Source organism: Leucoraja erinacea, chromosome 31 (assembly GCF_028641065.1).
Source record: "Leucoraja erinacea ecotype New England chromosome 31, Leri_hhj_1, whole genome shotgun sequence".
Taxonomy (NCBI): domain Eukaryota; kingdom Metazoa; phylum Chordata; class Chondrichthyes; order Rajiformes; family Rajidae; genus Leucoraja; species Leucoraja erinaceus.
Genome location: NC_073407.1, coordinates 14,860,544 through 14,876,937, shown reverse-complemented (window position 1 = coordinate 14,876,937; position 16,394 = coordinate 14,860,544). Strand labels below are relative to the sequence as shown.

At 42.4% G+C, this 16,394-nt stretch overlaps 1 protein-coding gene across 12 annotated transcripts in view; it reads right to left on the bottom strand.

Annotated features, from left to right (window-relative positions):
* LOC129711967 (rap guanine nucleotide exchange factor 1-like) overlaps window positions 1-16,394 on the bottom strand; it is a 122,176-nt gene that overhangs the window by 70,001 nt on the left and 35,781 nt on the right. For all 12 annotated transcript variants that reach the window (XM_055660036.1, XM_055660035.1, XM_055660037.1 and 9 more), the window contains 3 exons: window positions 4,989-5,136; window positions 3,495-3,583; window positions 2,079-2,231 (listed from right to left, as the gene is read on the bottom strand). In XM_055660036.1, the coding sequence (XP_055516011.1) occupies window positions 2,079-2,231; window positions 3,495-3,583; window positions 4,989-5,136 (390 nt within the window). The remainder of the gene's footprint in view (window positions 1-2,078; window positions 2,232-3,494; window positions 3,584-4,988; window positions 5,137-16,394) is intronic.

Genomic DNA, 16,394 nt, shown 5'->3' with positions numbered 1-16,394 from the left:
GCGCTTGTTAAAGTTCGCTTCTTAAAGCAGACAACAACAAACTGGTTGAAGGTAAACAAAGCCAATCTTTAATCGATATCATCAGGCGGAAGTGGCGAGATCTACAAAGAGCACAAACGTTGCTCAGTGCTTGGGCTCCACTCACAGAACAAAGTTGTTAGTGCAATTATACATTTTTCTTGTCAGTAAAACACTCCTACCAAGTCTGAATATGGCATGACTGAATGATTCTGTAACCTTTCAGAATGTAGGAAAAGTTGGGTCTAAATCAGGCTCCTCCAATAACAAGTTATTGATTACCTCTGCTGTGTCATTTGCTCATAGTCCTTCTTCATGGCTTGGACAAGTACATGTTATTACTGCAGGTTTCCATCTTAATTTCTTTATTAAAAAGACAACCTGTGTTCCATATTGTGTTCTATATAATTTGCAGTCATTCAAACTTGGAACAGAGCCATTCTTTTGCTCTCCCAGACCATGCGTTCTTTATAGCAAGTTTCCATCTTATATTAGTAAGAAGAATGACTCCATGTTGTGTATTTTATGAATTCTATTAGTTTTGACTGTATTAACTCTTTCATTCCCTCCTTTTTATCATACATGATAACATTCACAGTCCTCGGTAGGGACACAATGGTACACCAAAGCACCCACCAGCAGATCAGAATACATTTAAGCACAAAAACTAAATTTAGGGCAAGTTTTACTCATGTCACTTGAGCTTCACCTTTGCAAGAACATTTATGACGACTGGTTGCCAGGGGTCGGGGTGCTGAAGTCAGATATGATTGTGGTGCTTAAGAGGCTTTAAGATAGGCACGTAGATATATGGGGAATGGAGGGATATGGAGGCAGAGGAAATTAATTTAACTGGCAATGGAGTTTTCATTGTGGGCCAAAGAGCTTGTTCCTATGCTGTACCATTCTGTGTTCTATGACTGAGGGATTACAGTAGATGGCAAACCAGATGATCTCCAATACTTATTTATCGTGTGCACCAGGAGAGAGGCAAGGGATAAATGCAGAGCTGCCAAGTTTTATCAGAGCATTTCAGTATTCTAGTATCTGAAAATCAGTATTTTAGTATCTGAAAATCAGTATTTTAGTATCTGAAAATCAGTATTTTGCTGAGGAAATCAGTATTTTTACACGGTGCCATTTTGCTGAAAAAACTTAATTTTTTTAATGTGTGGTCGTACCCATGTAAGAGTCCAAGAAGACATCGCTGCTACCAATTGAGATTTCTTCTACGCATCTTCCTTGACAGTGCATTCATTGCCATCTCTTTGTATACTGCTGTTTGAATGGCTGCTTCCTGCTTTTAGCACCAGATGATGATGTAGAAGCCATTTTGGAAGCCTCCCTCTCTCCCTCCCCCTCTCCCCCTTCCTCTCGCCTTCCTTTTTTTCTCCCTCCCTCTGATTCCCTCCCTCCTTCTCTCACTCTCCTCTCCATCTCCCCACCCCTCCTTCTCTCCCCCTTCAGTAAAATCACGGCCTATCCCAATGTAACTGCAATCCCACTGGTAACCTTTCACCACTAAGCTTTTCCAGAATTCTACCACTGCCTGAAAAATAGTCAAAGGCTCAAAGAGAATTCCAAAGACTCATTGTTATACGAGAATTTTCCTGAACAGTCTGTGACCCATAGCACTGTGGCCATAGCGTTGTGTGTAAAGCCCATAGCGCTCCAGCCGGTAGCGCTATATTTAGATCCCACAACGCTATAACCGACAGCTCTTCGTTTAAATTCACGTGTGAAAAACTGACAGTGTCTGTTTAAACCTGGAGCGGGACAGGCAGCGATTCTGGAGAGAAGGAATGGGTAACGTTTTTGGTCGAGACCCTTCTTCAGACTGAACTCCGTATTTAAAATCCATATTTAACAATGCAAAATCGTACATCTGTATTCTTATCGCATTTCCGTACAAAACATGGAAAATCCGAAGTACTTGGCAGCTCTGTAAATGGCTCATCAAACCAAAAGCATTTTTATCAGCAAAACATTAAATCAGACATGAGAGTGATACTGAGCTATTAATTCAAAATGTGTACATACAAAGTATTGGGCAAGTTTACCTATGTTCCATGATACGGATGCCAGGCAGTGGTGGCTTTGGTGGGGCACATTCCCCATCTGCAGAATCTGGAAGCATCTCCAGTGATCTCGTCATTGGAGTAGTCTTAGTTAGAATCTCCCTTTCACGGTCAGTCAGGGGAAGCTCTGTTACACTGTGAGAATCAAGCCACAGATCAAAGACATTAATTAAAAACTTAGTGGCAAAGATGAACAAGAATGAAAACAGGGGAAACACATTTTTTCTTAAAGCCAAAATGAACTATGCAACCAAAGCACTCAGTTTAGTGATTCTTTTAAATCTTGTGTTACCTGCAGCACATTAGTCGTACAATGCGGAAACAGGCCCTTCAGCCCAACTTGCCCACTGTGACCAGCATGCCACATCTATACTAGTCCTACCTGCCCAAATCCCCCCCCCCCCCCCCGGTATATCCTATCCATGGTCTAAGAGGAGGAGAGGAGAGAGAGGAGGGGGGGGGGGGGGGGGGGGGGGGGGGGGGGGGGGGGGGAGAATGAGCCCATTAGTTTCAGCTTAAGTTAGCTTTAGGTTCAGATTGGTGAAGAATTTGAAGAAATAACTAAAGAAAGGAATTTTGAAATCATCAGCTAAATCTCTACGGAATATGTAAAAATTTCAAAAACACCCAAACACACACACATACATGATGGTCATCTGCAATCTTACCCCAGTAATTGACTAAAGACTGCCATTATTGTGAATTAGAATTAATGGTTGTGAGAAGCACTCCCAAATGGTAGCTTACATAAAATGATTATTGATCTACAAGGATGGATCTAGATTGGCGAAAGTCAGACATGTTGTAGAAAGTTTGAATCGCGTTCTTGCTGACCAACAAAATGCACCACAGCTGCACACTCTCAAGGTCCCTTTAAAGTTTCAGAAATGTTTCAAATATCTTTCTACCATCTGTCATCTATAGTGGGCAAATGATTTTGGTTAAATTCAATAGTGTTAACAATGCCTCACTCATTTTGCCCACAAACAAAGGCCATTATTTTGAAAATTAATAACAGCAGGTTTGCATTATTGTTTTATTTGCCTACAATTTTCAAAGTTTGAAAACATTTCTGTGGAATGCAAGGGGAACTGATCCTGGAAAGTCAATTGTTAGCAGCATTAATATCATCAACTTTTTCCATTATTTAATATTTCTAAACTAACAGCATTTTTGAATATGCTTTTCTTACAAATAGCAAAACAATTATACAGCATCATCAACAGAAATAACCCCAAATTGCCATCTTCATTGAGGTACGAAGGGTAAAACCATCATTTAATTCTAATTTCAGATTTTTCAAAGCACTGGCCTACTTACACATATTTACATTGAAAAACAAGTTATTAACATAGTACAATCGATATAGTATTCTTTTTACATTGAAATAATTCTTACCTGTCAGTTTTAGATGTTGGCGGGGTGGGTTTCACTGGAGAGGTTGGGGATGGCTGTTCTTGTTTCTCTATTGTCAGTTTAACAAGCTCCTGTATAAAGGCAGCAATCCAAGCATTGTGTTACTGATCAATTAACTCATGAGCATTATGATTCCTTGGTGATAAAAATTAAGATTATATCCAAAAAGCTAGCTAATATGGTAAATATAGAAAGCAAAGGAAAATTCTAAAGTAGCTGATGAAACTGCAACATGTAACAAAAAAAGGCATGGAGACAAGTTACTGCTCCATATACCAGCATATGCAAAAAAAAAATCCTCTTGAAGAACTCAGCAGACACTGGAAGTTTCCCAGACTTCTCACATCCTGCAAGAGTAGCATATCAATGGCATAACTTCATAACTCTCCCAACTGCACTACGACCAAAGAGCTACAAAACTGTAAGGCCTTTTCTTATCTTGCTTCACCCTCTGCTGAGCCTCCAAGACAAAGAGCCAAAGTCTCAACACTTACCCTCAAACACAGCACTCACACTGACATAGTCTCGCCCAAAAACAGCTACTCTGCTAATGCCTGCCTTCCTTTTGAACACCATTAGCACCACTACGGGACCAATTTGTGCTGACCCTTGCTCTTCTGTCTTAATAGTTAGCGAGATCACTATCAATTCATTTGCAATTTCAGAGAGAACACATTGATCAAGTTATAAAGAAATAGTGGAATTTGAGTAAATAAAAAGCTGTGCATTGGAAACCAAAGCAGAAAGGTCTAGAAAAACTCAGCATTTCAGGCAGGATCTGTGGAAAGAGAATGGGGTAACATTTCACATCAAAGCCTCCTCATCACAACTGGAGAAGAATGCTGGTTTTAAATTACAAAAAATATGGGTTGTGACTGGGTTTTGTTCAAAACCTCATTAAAGATAAAAGGGAAAACAAATCAATAACAATGAATGTCAAAAGAGATAGACGGTAATCCTGTGGGAGGGCAGATAACTTGATTGAGGGTCAGCATTCCTGGAAGTAAATCCAACAGTAAATTAAAAATCAAGAAACCTGCAAATGCTGGAAATCTGAAACAAAAGTCAGAAAAGGGACTAAATCTTGAACTTCTCCTCTGCTCTCCGTCTGTCTGCCTCTTTGGCCTTGTTCATCATGAAAGATCTGCACTTTCCTTTCTCATCTTCAACAAGATTTTAAATTATAACCAATCCTAAATTGAATGCAATTTGAAAATATTTTTCCCCCAGTTCTGACGAAGAATTTTCAACCCGACATGCTTCTCTTTGCAGCGATGCAGCCTGAACTGCAGTCTATCCAACATTTAGTTTGTTTCTGTTTACAGAATCCACATTTGGAGCATGTGCAGAAATGTTCTGGAGAAGTCCTTTGATGGCATGGAGATTCAAATAGTGGCAGTCGTCTACTTCCACTTTAACAGATAGCAGGATCCCACACCAAAGGTTTAGTTGCCGGGGTTAATTTAAAGTACATACCTTCACTCCATCAAGTACTGCTTTAATCATCGCATTAATCATTTCTTTTTCATCTAGATTTACACCTTCTAGCATTACCCGGTCAGACCAGCGAATCAGATTGGCCAGGCTTTGATATACCTGATTTAAACAGGATGTGATGGCAGAGCTGAAAAACAGGAGAAAGAGCAATATTTTTACATTACTGTGAAGTTCCAATAAAGAAAATATTGGAAAAACGTAGCATGTCAGGTAGCATCTGCTGATGTGTTATACAGCCAGACATCATCCTGATGAAGCATTATACATCAGAATACTTCTCTTTTTGACTGGTATGGTATACATTTCCATCCATAAGATTATCAATCCACAAGCTCTTTACCCACACACATCTTGGAAGAAATTCAAATTAAACATCTTCACAAAAGCATCAAATTATTGACCCTTTTAATGGAAAAAAGAATGAAGCAGATCAGTGTTAAAGCTATCTAAAAATGGATGTTGTAATCAGAGAAAATTCTAACCACTCATCACTTCAGTGAATCAATCCACTGAGGGGTTCATTTACGCAATTACTCCAGCACAGCCCACATCCTCAGCTCCATAAAACCCTGCACAAAGGTCAATTCCGAGTCAGCTACTGATCCATGTGCTTATTTAATAATTGTTAGAATTTGTATTTTTTTAAATTCCTCTACACATTTCCCAAGTCCTGTTATTAAAGTCCTCTTTGCACACAATTCAATTAAAAAAAAAGCTTTTCATTTGCAGATAAAATCATTTAACAATTATGAACTTGCTCAGTCCAGAGAACATTTTCATTTTGCCATTGCTTCACTTCCCGAAGTATATAAAACCTGTGTCTTGCTCCTTCAATGTTGCTTTACTGTTCCAAGACTCTGCTTCCATGTAAACTGCTTACTAATTTAAGAGTTATGATTTAACAAATGGTAACATTAAAATCACCCTCTGTATAGCTGCATTTTCTATGATATTTATAAACTCTACATTTATTAGCTAAACTATTGTTTAAAAAATAACTAACAATTACTACTTCACAGTCTTAATTATCACCATCCTTTCTAGATTCAACTTTAATTAGAAACCCCTGAATTGCTAAACCTTTAGCAAAATGAATCACTTGCTTCAGCCCATAAATGCGCTACTAATTTGTTCATGGTGATCACTGTCCCGTAAAAAAATATTCAACTGAGCAGTGAAGCTGTGAAAAATTGTAATATCAAGTACAATTGAGGCAAGTAAACTTGAACTAAACTCATTTATACTGATCCAACAATAGAGGCTTTCACGATTTTAACATGCAACAATGTGCATTTTTATTTCCCTGTGCCACTTCCAAGTGCTCAATTGAGAGCCATTCATAGCCAAGTTTCATGTACTAGGAACTAAAAGCTACTGATGAGGAATCTCAGCCAGGAATACATTCAAGTGTTGATTCTAATAGTGTAAGATTGTTTTAACATTTCACAATCCAATTCTCTGCATGTTTTAAATAATAGTCTCACAAACAGAAAGAAAAATGCAATATATGTGGGTTCAAAGCTCATAGCAGCCGAGCATGTTTTTTTACATTATTAATGTGCTACATTTGTCCATTTCCACAAAGGGACAGGTTGGTCAAAGATAGTTACACAAAAAAGCTGGAGAAACTCAGCGGGTGCAGCAGCATCTATGGAGCGAAGGAAATAGGCAAACGTTTCGGGCCGAAACCCTTGGTCAAAGATAGTGTTGCTGTTGATATTGAATGCTGTTTTCATCAGGTTTTTTCTATAGGTCTGGTTTGGAAAATGTCTTTGTATTTGCACAAAATCAATTCTCTCTTAAACCAAGATGGAAAGCTATCACCAAACTAATGGCACTGCTATCATCGGTGTGTAATTTACTAATGATTGTGATTTTATACAGACATTACAAGCAGAACAAAGCAACACAAAATAATGTTTTTGCTCGTATAAATGTATAAACTCGTATAAAAGTACAAATAGCAACCCAATATCATCTTACAGCCCAGAAAACAGTGCAAATAAAGACATCTTAAATCTAAAAAAAGGATATCTCCTTTCACATCCTTTTCCGAAGGTCCCTTCTGATCTAATTTTACAACAGTGAATATTCAACAATTAGTAATCACATGAGTTAAAAAAAAAAAGAAAAAGATCTTGTCCAAATCATCTGAAGGATAAATATTGGCCTGGACAGACAGCCCTGGTTTACATGAAATTGTACATGGGATCTTTTTGGGGACCATCATCTCCAAGGAACCTGATAACCATCATCTCCAAGGAACTTAAGTGGGGGGCTACCATCGACTCCACAGTCAAAAAGGCACAACAGAGGACGTACTTCCTGCGGCAGCTGAGGAAGCACAATCTGCCACAGGCAATGATGGTCCAATACTACACGGCCATCGTAGAGTCTGCTCTCACTTTCTCCATCAAGGTCTCGTTTGGCTCAGCCACCAAGCACGACACCTGGAGGTTGCAGCGAATCGTCCGATCAGCAGAGAAGGATATTGAAAATTTGGTCTGGATGTTTAAAGAGGTTCTTAAAACAAAAAAGCTTGAGAGGCAGGTTGATTTGGTGAATTTGGGACAGTTACAGACTGGAAAGGAAAATGTAAAAAGTAAAGTTGGGGCAGAAGATAGAAAAGGGACAAATAAAATATGAAGATAGAAAGTACAAAGTGAAGAGATGTGAAGACAGGAGACAGAAGTGAGCAATATTCGCCAAATGTAAAACATTTGTTTGGCAAAGAACTGGGCCTGGGCTACAAGTTCAATTCACCCCCAACAGAATCCAATTGGAATCTGCAATTCTGGGTTCAACTCAAGAGGATTGATAGCAGTGTAGTAGAGAACTTGTGCAATAACACACAAGCTGGCAGAGATTCATAAGAAAGGCCGAGGGATTTGAAAACCAAGACAATGATCTCATTCACTGAAGCAAAGGGAAAAGTGCAGTTTTCAACAACAGGTTACTGCCCGTTTGGAATTCACTGCAGGAGAGGACATGTCACAAGCAATGGAAGGCGCAAGGTCAATGAGAACAAAATGACACAAATTTAATCATGCAGCATCAGTTTTAAGTATTTTGCAGAAGCAACTTCAAATTCAAGTGATATTTTGTATGTGATACAGATTAGTCTTCCAAAGAAATAGAGTAAAAATCTCAATTCATACAGTCTCTCTCTGGTTTAGCCCAATAAGGTTGCCAAGAGCATTGATGGAAGCTGCACCCAGAGGCACCACACTGCAGTAGGATTTGCAAGCTTAGTTGAGTAAAAGGAGCATATCAGACAGGCCTCTGGTGAAGGTAAACAAGCATTTAATTGAACGGGGTATTAAGGGAGATTGTTCAGGGCAAAGAGAACATACATTTAATAATATTAGCCGTTTATTGCTGTTAACATAGAAACATAGAAAATAGGTTCAGGAGGAGGCCATTCGGCCCTTCGAGCCAGCACCGCCATTCATTGTGATCGTGGCTGATCGTCCCCAATCAATAGCCCGTGCTTGCCTTCTTCCCATATCCCTCAATGCCCCTAGACCTCTATCTAACTCTTTTAAATCCATCCAGTGATTTTGCCTCCATTGCCCTCTGTGGCAGGGAATTCCACAAATTCACAACTCTCTTGGTGAAAAAGTTTTTTCTCACCTCAGTCTTAAATGGCCTCCCCTTTATTCTAAGACTGTGGCCCCTGGTTCCGGACTCGCCCAACATTGGGAACATTTTTCCTGCATCTAGCTTGTCCAGTCCTTTTATAATTTAATATGTTTCTATAAGATCCCCCTCATCCTTCTAAACTCCAGTGAATACAAGCCTAGTCTTTTCAATCTTTCCTCAAATGACAGTCCCGCCATCCCAGGGATCAATCTCGTGAACCTACGCTGCACTGCCTCAATCACAAGGATGCCCTTCCTCAAATTAGGAGACCAAAACTGTACACAATACTCCAGATGTGGTCTTACCAGAGCCCTATCCAACTGCAGAAGAACCTCTTTACTCCTATACTGAAATCCTCTTGTTATGAAGGCCAGCATTCCATTAGCTTTCTTCACTGCCTGCTGTACCTGTACGCCAACTTTCAGTGACTTGTGTACAAAGACACCCAGGTCTCTCTGTACCTCCCCCTTACCTAACCTAACCCCATTGAGATAATAATCTGCCCCCTTGTTTTTGCTGCCAAAGTGCATAACCTCACATTTATCTATATTATACTGCATCTGCCATGCATCTGCCCACTCACTCAACCTGTCCAGGTCACCCTGCAACCTCTTAACATCCTCTTCACAGTTCACACTGCCACCCAACTTTGTGTCATCTGCAAACTTGCTAGTGTTGCTCCTAATTCCCTCTTCCAAATCATTTATATGGTAATCAGTTGCGGCCCCAACACCGAGCCTTGCAACACTCCACTCGCCACTACCAGCCATTCTGTAAAGGACCCATTCACTCCTAGTCTTTGCTTCCTGTCTGCCAACCAAAGGCTTTCTGAAAGTCTAGATACACTACATCTACTGGCTCCCCTTCATCCATTTTACTTGTCACATCCTCAAAAAATTCCCGAAGATTAGTCAAGCATGATTTTCCTTTCATAAATCCATGCTTACCCTGGACTAATCCTTTTACTGCTATCCAAATGCTGACCAATAGGCCCAGGGGATTTATCATCCTTCAGTCGCATTAGCCTACCCAATGCTATTTCTCGACTAATGAAAATTTATTTCAGTTCCTCTACCCCCTTAGATGCTCTGTCCTCCAGTACTTCTGGGAGATTGTTTGTGTCTTCCTTAGTGAAGACAGATCCGAAGTACTTGTTCAACTCTTCTGCCATTTCCTTGCTCCCCATAATAATTTCACCCCATGTCTGCCTTCAAGGGACCCACATTGGACTTTCCTATTCTTTTTTGTTTAACATATCTATAGAGGCTTTTACTGTCCATGTTTATATTCCTGGCCAGCTTCCTCTCGTAAATCATCTTTTCAGCCCATATTACCCATTTGGTTTCCTTTTGTTGTTCTATGAAAGTTTCCCACTCCACTGGCTTCCGGCTACTCTTTGTTATGTTATACATCTTTTCTTTTAGTTTTATTCTATTCCTAACTTCTCTTGTCAGCCACAGTTGCCTCCCACTCCCCTTAGAAATGTTCTTCCTTTTTGGCATCAAATGATCCTGCATCTTCCGGATTATACCCAGAAATTCCTGCCATTGCTGTTCCACCATCATTCCTGCGAGGATCTCTTTCCAGTCTACCTTGACCAGCTCCTCCCTCATGCCTTCATAGTCCACTTTGTTCAACAGCATCACTGACCCTTCCGATTTAACCTTCTCCTTCTCAAATTGCAGATTAAAACGAATCATATTATGATCACTACCTCCAAGCGGTTCCTTTTCCTCTAGTTCTCTTATCAAATCTGGTTCATTGGACAACACTAAATCCAGAATTGCCTTTTCTCTGGTCGGCTCCATTACAAGCTGCTCTAAGAATCCATCCCGAGGAAAATCAGAACAATTCTTAAAGATATGGTCTCCTTTCATCGATTTATTACATATAATATGGTACAACATAGCTCTGGTAATTAACCGTTTCAGAACTAGGTGTGGGGTGTGGAAAGATATGAAAGATATCCCTTTTCTTTTGTGTTCTGTTCTGTTTTTTCTTTTCCCTTTTTTTCCCCCTTTCTTTTCCCCCTGTTTTTATATTTCTTTTTTTTTGTTCTTCCTTTCTGGTCTTCTCTTTTTTTCTACACCTCTATGGGCTCTTTCTCTCTATCTACAAATTACTAATTGTTAACTTTTGGGGCCTACACATCACTACGTTTCTTAATCTCCTTCTTTCTTCTTTTCTTGTGTCTATTATTATTATTATATTGTTAAATTTAAAACAAGAAGTTGTACACAAAATGTATTATGTTATATACCATGGTTTATACGACTGTACATTGCTTCTAATAAAAATAAAATAAAAAAATAATTAAAAAATCCATCCCGGAGGCATTCTTGGGGTCCTGAACCAACCTGATTTTCCCAGTCTATCTGCATATTGAAATCCCCGATCATCACAGTGGCATTACCTTTTTACATGCCAGTTTTAACTCCTGCTGCAACTTACACCCTACATCTGGGCTACTATTTGGGGGTCTGTAGATAACACCAATTAGTGCCTTCTTGCCTTTGCAATTCCTCAACTCAATCCAGTGACTCTACCTCGTCAGTCCCTATGTCTTCCCTCGCAAGGGTCTGAATTCCATCCCTCACCAGCAGAGCTACCCCCCCTCCTCTGCCCACCTGCCTGTCCTTTCTATAGGATGTATAACCCTGAATATTAAGTTCCCATGCCCGATCCTCCTGCAGCCACGTCTCAGTAATCCCCACAATGTCATATCTACCAACCTCTAACTGAGCCTTCAAGCTCATCTAATTTACTTCTTATACTTCATGCATTCATATACAATATTTTTAATTCCTTCCGCATCTCATCTTTCACATCGATCCCTTTTACATTTGGCCATACTCTCCGATCCCTTTGTGAGATTTCTTTCCTGTTAATTCTGGGGTCATTAACTAACCCTTTACTCCCTTGCCCTTTAACTCCGTCCTTGACTATCCCATTTGACACCTCCACCCCCCCCCCCACTTCCTCCCCCCTTATTTAGTTTAAAACCACCTGTGTAGCAGTGGCAAACCTGCCTACCAGAATGCCGGTCCCCCACCTGTTAAGGTGCAATCCGTCCCTTTTCCCTTACTCCAAAACAGATCCCAGTGGTCTAAGAATCTAAATCCCAGCCCCCTGCACCAGTTCCTAAGCCACACATTCAGGTCCTGTATCTCCCTGTTCCTGCTCTCGCCAGCACGAGGAGCTGGAAGAAAATTGGAGATAACCACCCTGGAGGTCCTGCCTTTCAGCACTTTTCCGAGCTCTCTAAAGTCACTCTTCAGAATATTCATCCCCTTCTTTCCGACATAGTTTGTGCCAACATGCACTACCACTTCCGGCTGTTCACCTTCGCCCTTGAGGATTTTCTGCACTCTGTCCGTGTCATCCTGGATCCTGGCACCAGGGAGGCAGCACACCATCCTCGAATCCAGTCTTTTGCCGCAGAAACCCGTGTCCGTACCTCTCACAATGGAGTCTCCAACTACCACGCCATTGCCCGACGTCGACCTTTTTGGTTTTGGCTCAACAGCACTTTTTGCTTCGCAAGCCAGTGCGCCACTCAGTGCGTTAACGTTGTCTGTCCCGACAGCTTCTAAGTGGGTGAACCTGTTCACAAGAGGTACAACACCAGGGGACCTTTGCATTCCATGTTTCTTTCCCTTTCTCACCGTCACCCATGAGTTAATTTAATAACTAGAGGTATCATGCCCTGACCCATGAAGTAAACATCCTCAGCTCTGTGGCAACTCCAGGATACATTTCTGTCCTGGACAGCCACAGCTGCAGGAAGATTCCTCAGTCACTGATATCACTGTAGTCTCTCCATAAGGCTGAAGTTTTTGAAGCTGGAGAACAGTAAACTCCCATTATAACATACCATGGGAGGGGGGGGTGTGGAGAGAGCAAATGGTTTCTGTTATTGCCGATTGGCCATTATAATTGAGTAAGGCATTATCATTGTTTGTAGTCGAAACAAAAACTGCAGATGATGGTTAATGCACAAATGAGGCACAAAATGCTGGAGTAACTCAGTGGGTCAGGCAGCATCGCTGGAGAAAAGGGACTTCAGACAGATTCAGTCTGCTGAGTTACTCCTATGTCGGGGAGCCAACAAGAAGCAGCAGAAGATGAGAGGAGTGGGGTGCCCCATAGTGACCGAGCGCGTACTACCTGCCGGTGCCGTCGGCTCGTTGTCCGCAAGGGCTACTATGTGAGCCGCTACAACAGCCATGTCACCAGACCGTGTGGTGGATGGGCTCATTGGTGCATGTTGCGAGTTGGGGTGGGGGCAAAAGCTGGGGCTTTAAACGGTCGGGAAGACTGTGTGAGCTGGGGGTGGCATCAGCAGATCCATTAGAGTGGTCCATTAAAACAAGGTTTAGTGTATTGCAAAGGTGGGTCATCCACAACTCTAGAACACAAGCAAAGAGATGGACAAAACAAGAAAAAGCACATAGGTCAGGATCCAAGGGTGTCTTCCTTTTTAACTGAAATGCTGTTCTGGAATACTGTTGGGGTAGAAAATCTCCTGGAATGCAACTAGAACTAAGATGATAGCACACTGCAGGAAGGAGAATGATGAAGGAAGCAATAGCTACAAAGCCTTACAGATATTTTAGGTAGCAGACTCTATTCCAGGATGATATGTTGATTCCTTGGTGCCAGGGATTAGAATAGCAGCTGCAGAATATTTTAGTGAAACTGAAGGAACAGCTAAAGTCCTCATCCATATCTGTACCAATAACAAAAAATCCTGCAGGCTGATTTTAGGATGTGATCAAGTCAGAACTGGAAAGGCCAAAATATAAAGATGGCCAATTGTAAGATACGGACGGCCAATTTTAGGAACCTTGGATAATGTAAGTTTAGGCAAAAATAAAAATTATGCATATGTAGGATTGAAATTGTAAGTTGAAATCAGACCATGTCCTTGAGGAACCAGGAGAGAGCTTAAACAAGAAATTAGCTCGGCAAAAATGGCCTTTATATGTTTTTGGCAATGCCAAGTAAGAAAAACCCCAAGGCATTTGGTATGTATATTAGAAGGAAGAAGGTAGCCAGAGAAACAATAAGTCCATTCAAGGACAAAGGAGGGAATTTATGCATAGAGCTAGAGATCGTGAATGAGCTCCCCACCATGTACTCTGCATCGTATTCTCCTTGGAGGGCATGGATGGGAGGGTTATGTTGTTAATGATTTACTCTCATTTGGAGGTGGTTAAAGGATGAAGGCAAAAGAGACTACAGATGGTGGATTTTGCATCAACAAACAGGATGTTTGAAGAACTCAGCACAATGGCACAGTGGTAGAGCTGCTGCTTTACAACGCCAGACCCGGGTTTGATCCCGACTACATGCTGTCTGAACGGAATTTGTATGTTCTCCCTGTGGCCGCAAGGATATTCTCCAGGTGCTCTTGTTTCCTCCCAAATTCCAAGAACATGCAGATTCGTAGGTTAATTGTCATCTGTAAAGTGTACCCAGTGTGTTGGATAATATTAGTGTATGGATGATGGTTGGTTGGCCGAATGGGCCAAAGGATTCCATTGACACATCTTTGCAATTTCCTGGTAAATTTGATCTTTCCCATCAGTTGGCAGACTGTAGAATACTCCCAAAAACTGTAGCGCTATTGTGTACTGTTTTGTTGTAATTCAGGGCATGACTTCGCAGACACACAGACAGACTATATCTATAACTAAATATGGAGATTTGAAAATGCTTTTTGAGAAATATGAATTTAGACTTATTAACAAAACCAGATCCAACGGGACACATAGTATCATTGCTAACTTGATACAAAATTGCCTTGTAGCCGAGTCCCACATTGCGAGTTGACAAAAGAGGTACCCCGTGTTAAAACTCGTGGTAATAACGTACGATTAACGTACGTAACTCGTAGACGCAACTTAGAGACTCGTGGCACTAACGGCAGCTACTCGTGAAACTTGTCAACTCTTGCAAAAAATCAAACACGTTTAAAATTTTCCACGAGTCAATTTTACTCTTGTGGTTAAGAATTGAAACATTTTAACTCGTTGTAAGAACGTAGTGGCCCGTGCGTTTACCTTAGTGTATCGTGAGTCTACCGTGGGAACTCTTTAACTCAGCGGGCAGGCAGCAGCAGATTGTCGCTCCCTTCAGTTTCCCAGCGACAATCACCTGCCATAACGCGAGAGAGATCATGCACTGTTGTAGGTCTCCTTTGCACGTCGGTGTTTCTGTCTTTCTCCACTCATTGTTGGCCCTATCTGTCACCACCCCCACCTACACCCCTCTGCTTCCCGGCCATGTGTGTGACCCCTTCCCTCCCATCTCCAGCTCCCCGCCCATTGCACCGGCGCGGGGGCCTTGCACTGTCTTCACGTCAGCGATGCCAGCAGGTCAGTGCCAGTCGCCCCAGGGCAGTCTCTCCCTTCAGGTTCCCAGGGGGTCGGGATGGGACTAGAATGCGAGGGACAGTTCCCAGGAGAGTGGGGTCGTTCGCAGTTGCAGGGGAGGGGGCAAGGGCGGTACAGTTCCCTGTTTCAGCTCCTGTCCAGGGGAGTGGCCGGAGACATCAGGACCAACGGGACACCGACCCCCAGGCCCACTGCAAGCACGGAGAACCTAGAGACCCACAGCCAGCAGCAACTCCAGTCCAGCCCCGCTCCAACTCCAGAGGAACCTGCTCCCCGATGGGCTGTGGGCGAACTGCCACTTGTCGCCATAGCGGCCCATCCTGCTCACCTAACCCCCCCCCCCCTTTCCCTCCCAACTCCAGCCCCGTCCCAACCCCTGGGAAACTGAAGGGAGCGACTGCCCCAGGACGACTGGCACTGACCTGCTGGCATCACCGACGTGAAGACAGTGCAAAGCCCCCACGCTGGTGCAATGGGCCGGGAGCTGGAGAGGGGAGGGAAGGGGTCACACACATGGCCGGGAAGCAGAGGGGTGTAGGTGGGGGTGGTGACAGATAGGGCCAACAATGAGTGGAGAAAGACAGAAACACCGGCGTGCAAAGGAGACCTACAACAGTGCATGATCTCTCTCGCGTTATGGCATGTGATTGTTGCCTGCCCCCTGTTCCTGAGGCTAAAGCCTTGGAATCGCTGCCCTTCGTGTTGGCGTGGAGGGGGAGGGGGGGTATTGTGCTGTTTGATTGCCCCCTGCTATCCCAGGGATAGGGAGACACAGCGGCTTTTGAGACTGGTGGGCAATCATTTCCAAAGTGTCTGCCCACACAGTCCGTACACTTCGCCTACACTTGTCTCCCACACTAAGATCATCCCGTAGAGAATGATCCCAGCCTAACCCAAGAGCCATGTCACCCCAGGCAGATTAATGACCCACCCCTCTCCACCTCAACTCACGCCTGGGCACCAAAGCTCAGGAGGCGAACCCTGAGCTCCATCTCACAACAATCTGATGTTCACATCCGTCCGCATTCAAAGATTTAATCTCCCGTCTCTCCGCAGTGTGCAGACATGGCAGTAAATTCAATTAAAACATATCAAACCTGTGTGTTTCAAACAAATCATAAGTATAACTGCTCTGGCACTGGATGCTGCGCATTTTCCCTTTGTAGGTCACATCAATAGATGTGGCCGCGCTGAATTCTATCTTTAAAACAAAGCCACAGGATGGAGAGGTCTTCTTTAACACTGTTGCTTATTAAAACATAACACTGTTGCTTATTAAAACAAACCTTCAATCAGGATTGGCTCAAGAGTAATTCGGGAGATGAACTTGGAACATCGCAGAAAT